The 11,804-nt window shown below is 41.8% G+C and overlaps 1 protein-coding gene across 1 annotated transcript; it reads left to right on the forward strand.

Moving 5' to 3' along the window:
• Positions 1-7,900: 7,900 nt before the first annotated feature.
• LOC105692649 (ATP-dependent RNA helicase A) lies at positions 7,901-11,801 on the forward strand. The gene is made up of 4 exons (XM_012411974.3): positions 7,901-8,045; positions 8,989-9,142; positions 10,737-10,986; positions 11,309-11,801. Exons 1-4 carry the CDS (start codon positions 8,028-8,030, stop codon positions 11,643-11,645), a joined length of 759 nt encoding a protein of 252 aa, XP_012267397.2. The 5' UTR covers positions 7,901-8,027; the 3' UTR covers positions 11,646-11,801.
• Positions 11,802-11,804: the final 3 nt, after the last annotated feature.

The following is an 11,804-nucleotide window of genomic DNA, read 5'->3' on the forward strand; positions in this document are numbered from 1 at the left end:
GATCAGAGCTTGTCATTCGCAAATTCGCATTTCTATTTGGTATTTGACATTTTTTTTTTTTCGTACGAATAAAAGTACACCCAATTAATTGCCTCTCGCAAAGCTTTGTTTATCTACGTTAATTAACGCCAAAATCGAGTCAATAATCACGGTAAAAAAATATACACCACGTGCATAGAAACGTATGTCAAAGTCCAGCCGGCTTTTTGCTTTCTTTCCAAGTCTCCGAAAGCGATGAAAAAAAAATCTGAAACAGACCTTCCCATTCCCCTGCCGTAGTTCTTGCGAATCAAGATGAAAGTGAAGTGAAACATTTTTCAAAACTTCACACACGCCGTTAACCGCAATCACACATGCTATATCATCAGCGTCTGAGTTATGTACGTTGATTATTTTTTCAGGCATCCATTTACTTCTGAATTACGCTTACCCACTGGTCCAGATGATGAAACATTCGATTTTGTGAATAAAAAAAAAAAACTGAAGAACGAAAGAAATGAAAAAATATATGTATCTAATGCAACTTTACCGCAATCAGCGCTCCTTCGAATGTAACCTTTTACTTTTTGATTCGTTTTTGCAAGTCTGCGGTGGTCAAAGGGTGCGCTATCTTTTTCGTTTCACTTTTTTCTTTTTCCCTTCACCTTTCCCGTCAACGTCCTCATAAAATACCAGCTTTAATAGCGTTACAAATTTCTTTAAAAACTGCAGTTAGTAGAAAATCTGCGGGATACGTTATCAATAATAATTACCTCACGACAGCTTGTATTCGCATAAATGTATTCCAGCTGAAACTACAGGTAGTAGCGGTAATACCGACTACGCAGGTAATAAATGTTTGCAAAACTTTACCGAGGTATACCTATAAGGTTTACATACGTCGTTGAACTTCTTCCTACAGCCGCAGAATGATGCTCGAACTTTTGCGTGTTCATGGACGGAGTTCCCATGTTGTAATTACAGCTCCCAAGTCTATTCAGGCAGCTGTTATGGTTTAATCCGACTGCAAATTCTCCCTACCTTCCAACATGTTTAATGTTCGATGTACCAACTACGTAATACGTGGAAAGTAGAACGTTCCGCGGATCTAAATGCGCATGACAACTGCATTTCACTGAATTTCAAACTTTCCCAAAACTCCAGACACATTCGTACGTTATCCATCCCGATTAAAATTATTTCTCGCTTCGATTCCCGTTACGAAATTCTCAAACATTTCCCACATTGATCTCCGATCATGGGTGATCAAAACTGTATCTCAAAACTCTCGCGTATTCTCCTAATTTTCTAAAAACACCGTCAGAAATTTTGCATCTTTTACAACACCGAACCCCGTTGCCAATTATTTTGACTATCCGCACGACGATCGATTATAGAACAACGAAATTTTCGAATATTTGCCCATCTTTTTATAAAATCTATATTATCATGTACATGAATTTTAACGCTTCCCTGCAAAAAAAAATCAGGCTCTCACCGGTCAGCAGTTACGTTTGCCGAGCGACTCGTTCGTAACTGGTCACGTGAATCAGGTTCACGATCGCAAACGCGATGTGTGGATCCAAGTTTACGTGGCCGCGTACGTGTAGAGACAAATATGAAATTCTGCGTAGATCCTTTGAGAAAAAGAATAAAATAAAAATGAATCAAAAGAAGGAACAAGACTGGCTTATTTATAGTTAATACGAGTCGGTGAAGTTTTTAAGATACTCGACCTTATTCGCATGTTCAACCACTAAGCGTACGAGTATCAACAATCACAACTACAAATATTTATTCGAAATGAAATTAAGGCCGAGTTTGTCGTTCAATCGTTATTTTATGATATTTAGCTACAGAAACAGACGCCAACGAGGTTACGAGCCGCCACTGACTTCGTACAAACGTCAAACAACAAATACAAACCACGCGATATTAAACCTGGGCGTGGCACTCGTGGTTCCAGTTAGCTTCCAACTTGTTCTTAATAACGTTTATAAGCAGATTATGATACACGTGTGCACAGCTCTTTTTTTTTTTTTATTTACGATTCAATCGCAGTAAATAAAATGAAGGCGTTGAACGGCGTGCGTTAAACAAACATAAATAACATACACGCATGTTCTCTGAAGAGCGTAGCGAATTAAATTTCACGTACGTCGTTAATAACTACACCGACGTTCGTACGATGCTGACTTGTACGTAGTTGGGAATGATCTTATACTCTGGCGGAAATTGGACCGCTGAATTATATCACGTGAAATTATCTCGCTAGGAATTCTCATTGTCAGTCGTCGTGTGTACGTTAATTAGCGCGTCCACTATAAGTCACCTGGCAGTATCTGGCAGGTGATAAATATTTTTTTTTCACGTTAGAACTTGATCAATTGGACCACGGCGATTACATACACGGGGTTTGAGGATATAGAAAAGAAAAAGAAATGAAATGAATGAATTATTCGACACAGAAGGCAAAGAAACGAATGAATGAAGAGAATGATAGAGACAAATTGACTGCGATGTATGGAATTAATAGGATAATTCGTTATATCCTGGTCGAATAGCGTAATTTAAACCAAACCAGATATGTACAATGGAAAAGTGTCCTGCAATCGATTTCGAAAATACTTCATTTTGGGGTCGAAAATCAACTTTTTTTCAACAGAGTTTTATATGGTATTCCTATGTATTTCGGTTTCGGGAATCCGAATCTGGAAGTCAAACAGATCTACCTTAAAAATTGATCGAGTTATCGGCGATTTATCGATCCGAAAAGTGAACAAAATGAGATTTCTCTATGGTATTCCTATGGTAGAACGATCATCGAATATTAATATAGTGAATAATTATAACCCGTAATTAATCACGAGTAATGGTGAAAAGCGATTATAAAACAAACCAAGGATCATCGCGATACGTGTAACGAGTCGATTGAGACATCGATGAAATCACTCTGATTTTATCGCTCCGTAATAAACTCTGTTTTCCTTGCGGACAGGTGAATTGTAAAACTCCGCTTTGTAGTACCGTAAAATGTCTCGCTCAAATTATTTTCGACTTATTGTAAGGATTTCAATTTTCTCGGCTATGAGAATAGCTCTTTTTATTTCCTCGTTCTCATTATTCATCATTTCGCACTTACGAAGGCGGTCACACTTCGTTTGGGGGTCGAAAAAAACAATGAAGGAAGGTGCGTTAAAAATTTACACATTTCATCGGTTTTATTAGTCGTAATATCTGTCGTTACCGGCCACGGCGACGAACGAACATTTACCATTTCCTGAAACCGCGCGTAACCTGCGAGAAAATAATCCCGCTGTTGAGTAGGTAGCGACAAAAATTTTTTTCATTAACTTTTTCCAATCCGAAATATACAGCGAAAAATATCGTCCGTCGTTAAGACTTGCAATAATTCCTATTCCGCGGAATGAAAGAAACCGTAAGATAAAAAAACGCATCTAACGTGCAAAAAATAAGTATCTATATTCTCAACATTTATCATATCCCCAACGACTTTTTTTGCAGCCCGCGGCTCGATACAGTCCAAATATTTTATTCGCGCTCGAGTAAACACACTACACGCTACGCGTCTGTTCGCCGAAAAATCCGCGTTGCACAAACAACCGCGGGTCGAAAAGAAGGGATCGGCAATCCGTAAGCGACTGCAAACCGCCAAAACTTTGCGGGTCCTTCGAAACCCGACTAGAAACCGGTCGACCAACCGTGGTGCTAAATTCCGAGCCGACCATATATTTTAAGGACTACGAAGGGCAGGGCGACTCGCTCCCTGATGGCTTTTTCACAGGATCAAAAGCCTCTCCACTCTCCGAACAATTATCGGGAGCGGCTTACGACGAACAAGGTCATCGAGTGTGTATATGTGTATATTCTTACGTTCCGCAACGTGTGCTCTACCTTGGAAAGAAATCTCACGCGTGATTTTGCCACGTAAAATTGTTACACAATCACGGATAAGACCCTTGAAAATAGAAAAAAAATTAAAAAAAAATCAAACGAAGATAAAAACTAAAGCCAACAAACAAATGTATCGATTGAGCTGCGCAGAATTACCGCGGGAACGGAAAATTGTTACACATCATTCATTTTCGTCCTTCTTTCCGCCTTGATTATTTCAACGGTATGTAATTAAATCTGAATCATAAAAGGCGCACGAGGTAATCAGGTAATATTATACATGCGACTCTCTTTATCGAATGATCTGAATAGTTGATATTCGTAGTTGTAGGACAAAAGATATGCACACTGACGTATACCATGATGTAAGACGTTCGTTGTAGGCTACGAAGACTCACTCCGTTTGTCGTATAAATAAGGGTGTATACCTGTAGTAAGCCGACGAAGTAATTCGTGCCTTTGGGGACTAATCAGTCCAGCGGTGGCGTTGTTAGCTCGAGTCGTCTCCGCTATTCCCTCCCAGCTTCTGCATGTGTATCTGGGTCGGATGATGCGGTTCAGCGAAAAATGGGGTTGAAGAAGAGAGGAGGGGGGGGAAGATCGACGCGACCGATGGAAGTGTCCTGAAAATCAAGGATGAAGGATTAAATAGGAAGGATATGTTGACGAAGGACGTGAAAGCCCCCGAGGTTGAATCGGCGCGGTTCATGGTGTACGCGAATTTCCCCCGTGCGAATTTATCCCGTCTGTGGAAACCTTTGAGAGACGTATGAACGCACCCCGAAATTCGGCGGTTCTCCTTATCGGCGTCCGCTGTTATATGGGTCGTTCGCGGGTTAGACGCGGTACAGGTTTCGGGTATTTAACCCAGCTTAAAAACTCATCAAGCGTATAATTATACGTCAGGCGGGGCTCTGTACTTGGAACATCGCGATATTAGCTGCAACGTAGTTCGCGAGGGTATATGTGTATTGTACGGTAGAGAAACGGCGGCATTTGCTCGACACACGTATATTCGTCCGACGAGCCCCCAGGTTCTGTGTTTTGTACACAGTTACGCGTGTGTCGCCTGTATACGTGTACAACACTTACAGCCGAAAACGTCTGCCTTGCCAGGGTTAAATTCATCACCCAAGTTGCACTCCGGTACTCTGTATACGTACACAACATCTAGAGAACAATTTCAAATTTCAAGAGTTAGTCGCAGTCGAGTTTGAAACTTAATTATGTGGAAAGGCAGGGAGAGCTAATTCGTGGGTTGTAACAAGATAACATGGGTCGAAAATCATGAAGCCTACTTGGTAGCCCAGATCGGAGAGAGAGAGTATCACCCTTGCAAATTGAGGGTCACCTCGGACCGAATCGAACCGTAAAAATCAATCGAGCATTGTTTATAAATAACCCGACGTAGCTGTACGTATCGAATCATACTTGTACTTTTGTCAGCTTCTCGGATTAAAAAGAGAAGAGCAAAAAAAAAAATCGGATTTTGACGTCCTGTCCACTGAGGGTAGTAAACGTACCGTGCGATAACATCAGCCAGTATCCTACCTTCGCACCCTTGTCTCTGGGAGCCAGGTCGGCTGCCGGAGACGTGATATTTTTCTTTCTCCTTCGTTTTTTTTTCTTTCTCCCCGATCAGATCTCCATTGATCCTCGTGGTAAGCCTTTATTCCTGTCGGTCGAGGTAACTTTTCTGCGTTTTCAGCTAATCCTTGATTGGATTGTGAAAAGCTTGGAATAAAAAGTAAGTCGAAGAAACATGATTTACCCAGTTAGTCGGATAAATTGCAGCGATCGCGGATGTTCTTTATTTTCAGCGTCGTCGAAGGAGATCCGAAAAAGATACGGTGAGTCGGGCCGGCCGTTCCGCACGGTAACACAAAATCACTTGACCCCGGAGTCCTTGATAATTCAATGCCTGAAATAAGTTTGCCAGATTTTATCTTACCCAAAGTTTTTCCTTTTTTGTTTGTTTGTTTGTTTTTTTCTCCTTCGGTATTCATCGCCTTATCTTCATCTTTCCTCGTCACAAGATGGGCTATTCCAAGGAATACTTTTCGCTCCACACCGCAGACTCGGGTTGTTCGGGTCCCTTTCAACCGCTCGTTCAAAACGTAGAGTGCTGAGTAATTAAGAACAATTTATTGCTCGTTGGTATATAATTTCAAATCATATCTACGACCTTATCTCTGTTACCGAGTTATGGGAAGTTTTACCGAGTGCTACCACCTCCCTTCGTACGTTTCGGAGAACGCTGTACCGGTATGAATAGATACGCCCGTGAAACATTTCCGCTGTTTTTTATCGAAAAATTTTGGCAAACATGATTGGACATTATACGCTCGAGGTTGAAAATCTTGTCAATAAAATTATTCAACAAACATACGCGAGAGACATGAGTTGAATGGAAGTTCAAAAAAAAAAAAAATAATAATGAAGCAGATTAAAAGTGCCATATGCATGACTGATCTGTTCAGAAAAAAATTGCAAGAGCCTCTGCATACGAAGTGCAGATGAAACGGTATTATCGTACAGCGTGTGTTCTACACCAGAATATAATTATAGTGCTTGTTACATAGAAGCTCTCCAGCAGCAGGAAATTGTAGAGAAAAAAAAAAAAATAAAAGAAGAAGAAAAAAATTTATATGCATTAAGGTTAGTTGTATTTATTTCATCAACCATATAATAATCTTCGTTTCCGTTACGCTGCACCTACAGTTACGATTTGCAGTTTTGTTTTCCGTTTTTTGATTTTTTTTTTTTTGGTTTTTCTATTCCGTCGCTCACCTGCACATACGACCCGCGGCGACGTCGCATTACACCGACACAATTATTTATTGGCAATTTTCCGTTCAATTATTCCATTGAACCGCACAGCACAGCGACAACAAACTATGAGACGACGTTAAAGTGGAACACACGTTCGGTTTCCACATTCAATTAGGGTTACTGACCGGCCAAAGGTTTTCTTGTTACTGAAAAGGAGACTGACTTCCCCACTCAGATATGCCGGTATCATTACTTTTCGTCACGCCGGAGAACCGCGTACATACATATTCTATGTACGCGGCGCATGTACGTACGTACGTACGTATGTAAGTAAGTAAGTACATGGGTAGGTATATCGGGTGGCATGTGCACATCGGTGTACCCGGGTTTCCGTTGATTAGTTTCGCTTTTATTTTAACCTTTCACGCTGATTGGATACGCGGAAACTTTGAAGGGGTTTATTTTGATTCCCACCGTTTCCCAAGATACCGCGAAGTACAATTCCATTAATTGCACTTATGTACATGTAACATCTTTGTTTTACGTTAAAATTGTTCGGAAATTTGTAAATCGAGGAGGTACCGGAGATGCTAGCAGCAAACGATGAATCGTACGGACGAGGATCCAGCGAAGGAGATTTGAAAACGAGTGAGAACTTTCAGCCGCACTCCGATACGCCGGAATATAATTAATGGTACTTTCGGGCCGTTCGTGTATTTTCCGAGATGAAAATATCCGGCGTGATTTATCGGGTGCGTTTTTGCGCAATCGTGACGCGTGTAAGAGGAGAAACGTGACGAAATTTCGAAATGATACTCCAGTTTTGTCAGGCGTTTATTAGAACGCTTAGCAAAAACTAATTAGATAATCGCTAAAAAGTTATGAGTTCGTTCTTGAACTAGTTTTACAAAAATTTGTCCGTACGTGATTCGGCGTGTATCGAGGGTCGTTTTCTCGTTGGTTTTAATAAAATTGAATTATCGTAAGGACAAATTGAGGTGAAATAATGCGTGCGGGGAATTAGATCGCATGTAAAACGTGCGTGGTACGCAGAAATTTCCCACGATATTAGAAAAATAAAAAAACTTCATGTTATTGCACATATTTTCCATGACCTTACACTCGCTTCTGTCACGTAGGTCGACCGAATAACGAAGACAATGCTGATTCGCCATCCCCACGTTTGGAAATCCCGAGGTGGGACAACGCCACTGCGTTCAAATATACATATATAACGACCACTTCGTGCACAAACGGACGCAGAGAAACGCCTTCTCTTGACAAATCAGTTTCCGGTAATCTCCAGGTCGTGAAGTATACGTTGGCCATATCATCGAACAAGACAAACCTTACCGCGGATAATGCAGACGCACTTGTCGGTGAGTATGAAAAGAGAATTTTCAAAAACCTCTGGTATATTATGATACACCCCTAACACTCCGCGATCCGTTCGCGCTGTTTCGAAAAAGTACGAATGAAAATGATCAAAAATTGCCTAAATTCGATCAAATTTTTGTACTTTTTATTGGCCTTTCAAAGCAGGTAGAAATATTTAATTACCTGTATGGTAAAATAGTTTCGAAAATGCCGAAGTGCGTCGGGATTTCTGGGACATCGAGTTACGCGTTTATGTCAACGAGTGGACATGTGATTTCGTGAAACATGATCGGAAAGTTTTATTCGTGTGTATAGGTATAGGAAATTGCGCAAATTCCGTAATCGTATGTTGTACTTTAATTGCAAATTCTTGTACTTCGTGGATAATCCTGTACAATCGTTTGGACAAAAAGAATCTGATTCGCGAATAAATAGTGGAAAATGTTTTCAACTAATCAAAATACACTCAGGAGGACAATTAAGAAATCACCTGACTTTCAATCCCAAAGAAGTTCCATTTAAAAATAATTGGAATCTCAGGAAAATTTAGACTATTCCTTCGGCTGCAGCCCCTCTAATAATAAATGTACTACGTACGTACGTACGTCTAGATTTTTGATAGATGTATCAAAAGCTTTCATTACTCAAGTTCGATTTTACGTTGGTCGTAAATACGAAATTAACAAATCATCAAAACTGTCCTGCATGTCATAATTGAACGCAAAATAATTAATTCTATCAGATACCAATGTTTGTAGATTTTAGTGTATGAGGTCATAGAGTCGGTAAGTGCAATTCCTGAGTGTATCTCTCCATGTGAAAGAAAGAAAGGGAAAAAAAAAAGAATTGATACTCCAAGTCTGGAAAGGCTGAGTTTTTTTTTTTTTTTTATATCCACACATACCTTTCCCTCGGGAACAATGAAACTTCAACCCTTTCTTACAGCTGGTGGTGTTCGCGTGTTTCTGGGTGCTAAATAATGGCGCCGAAGAGGCTATCGAGCCACTGGTAAAGTCGTCATTGTCGTCGTCGTCGCCCGCTGTCGGGTCTAAGGTCAGCAGTGACGCGAAGGATCTAGACGCGTCAGCTAGTGACCACGGTGAGTTAATTGCACGTTATACAAGGTAACCATGAAAATTATAGCCAAGTGCTATACCAACATACTTCGCACAATGTGCGTAACTCAAGAGTCTAGTCATCCGACGATCGACCCATGCGAAAGACACGCACTTTGCAAAACAAAGCTCAAAGCTAAATCCCTCAAGGTAACCCACCGCGAACGGTGGTGGTATAGGTATACGTACGTAGGTACGACGTAGGTACGGTATGGTAATTATGGAAAACTTCAGCTCGTGCAACGGTGCGTGGTGTGAAGCGGCGCTCAATGTCAACCGATCTGCTAACTCTGTTTAATAACTGCTATTGTAGCCTCATTACGTTATTTCTTCTTTATTTGCTCCGAATGTCTCATACCGGTGACTATCTCGCGTCGTACGACGTTATCCTTACGCAACACGCCTCGCTGCGTCACCTACACGGTTTCGCTACCTTTCAGGAGTAATTCGTTTCCTCGGCTGCACCCGATCTCGAGTTGTGTTTTTCAGACGGAGTGTAAGTCTGGAGGATCTTACAAAATTCGAATTGGTCTCTTCGAGTCGAAAGCAGCAACGAAATTTAAATTCTCTTCGACGCGAAAGATTCTCCAAACCTTATTTTCAAGCTCTAGTAGTTCCTTCGTTTCCAAAATTTACGTTCAACTAATCGGGAGTAATCTCTTGTTGTTGAGGCGGAGCGGTGAGCATTGAAGCGAACGAGATATATACTACTACTATAGCTTCGTGCGAAAACGGATCTGACGCCGTTTCCGCTTACTCGAAAACAATCTCTTTCCGTCACTCGCGCTGTCTCCCACTTTAAACCTCTTCATGTGAATTTGCTCGCGTGTTGTCTCTCAGCCTCACGCCATTTACCATAATAATTGTCGAGGCTTGACTGATGGCCACGCTTCTTCCTCGTACACATACACACGATTCTACTCTACCGGGGCACTTTGCGTTTTCGAACACGCCCGGATAATCCACATGCTACTTCCAAATACCCCATGACACTGGTGTGCTTTTGTTAAATGAAGGTTTACTCCGAACGTGACAACCGTAGCTGAGATATTCTGGAAAAATATATCCATACTTTGCAGCGTGCGGACTTCGCAAGGATCCGGAGCGGAGTATTTTTGAATTATCTCCAATCCCCGGCATTTCTTTTCCCCGTGACAGCGGCAGAAGTCATACCGAATCTCTTCTTGGATATTTCAATTTCCTCTAATATCCGCTGAACTACTTTACGCCGCAAAAGAACTATGGAAAACGTCACCTTTCGAAATCAGCGGAATAAAATCAGCGGAGTCGTTACAGTTTTACTGACCTGAAAATTAAGAATTCGCCGACCCGCTGTCGCGTCGCGAATTCAGGATTCGCTACCAACTATCGAATTTTTCTCACTGCGTCTTCGTATCCGCATCAAAATACAAACTCTATCTGCACGTTTTTATAACTCACCGGAAAGGGAAATCCTCCCCTCACAGCTTGCGTAAAACTAAGCCCGAAATCACTTCGTAAAAATCCACACGAACAGCGAAGTGCGATCGTCTTGTACCCCTACTGCGCTGTTCTTCTTCAACGACACATTTTTTACAGGATACCTCTTGAGCCGAGATTACGGATACGGCTCCACTGGTTACGGCGGAGGAATCGGCGGCTACGGGGGAAGAGGTAATGGAATCTATAGCAGCGTTCCCGGAGGGTACTCAGGACTAGGAGGTGGATATGGATATGGATCTGGAACTGGCTTCGGGACTGTCTATCGTGGCGCTGGACTGACGCCTGGCTACGGTGGCTATCCGACTGCAGATTACGGAAACGGGATCATTGGCGGAGGTCACAGAGGGTGAGATTTCAGAGAATGTTTCCAAATGGGGTCGATTACTGTTCACGCCTTGCCTGAGATGTAATTGATTAGGTGCTGCTTTTGAACGAGTCACACGTGTCAATTGGAATCCCACTTGACGAATTCGAAGCAAATTGTTCCAAAGCGCGTAGAATTCATCTAGAGTACGATTATCGTTCGAACAGCACGTGTGCAAATTTTAAAGTGACTTCTCATCTCGGTAGTTTGTAACTATGACAACTGTTGATCATGATGACTAGAAAATGTGTAGACTACTTTTTCCAGAACATAACTAATCCCAAGTTCCCGTATGCGCTTTCAGCTACGGATACTACGGCACCTCTGGGTATGGCGGTGGTTACGGTGGAGGAATCAGAAACGACGTCTACGGAGGTTTGGGATCTGGTTTCTACGGTAATGGCAATGGTTACTCCGGTTATGGGGGTACGAAGGGATACGGTACAAGCGGCTACGGCGGAAACTACGGTGGTACAGCGTACGGCACCGGTTACGCTGGGGGTTACGGCGGAAAGGACATTGCCGGATATGATCCCTACGGGTATCGAGGAAATGGTATTGGATACGGCGGCACTGGTACAGGGTATCGAAGACACGGAGGATACGCTTATCAGCCGTCCGGCTATCGGGGTTATTCTTAAAAAAAACCTTCTGCAATCGTCTGAATTTTGACGACGTATTAATTCGTCGTTACTGTTCGATACCAGTTTTCTGAAACCATGAAAATCATTTCATTCGAATATACCTTTGTCATTGTGACACAAATATATTATAAAATAAAAAAAACTTGATACGAATCA

Source organism: Athalia rosae, chromosome 4, assembly GCF_917208135.1.
Source record: "Athalia rosae chromosome 4, iyAthRosa1.1, whole genome shotgun sequence".
Classification (NCBI taxonomy): Eukaryota; Metazoa; Arthropoda; class Insecta; order Hymenoptera; family Athaliidae; genus Athalia; species Athalia rosae.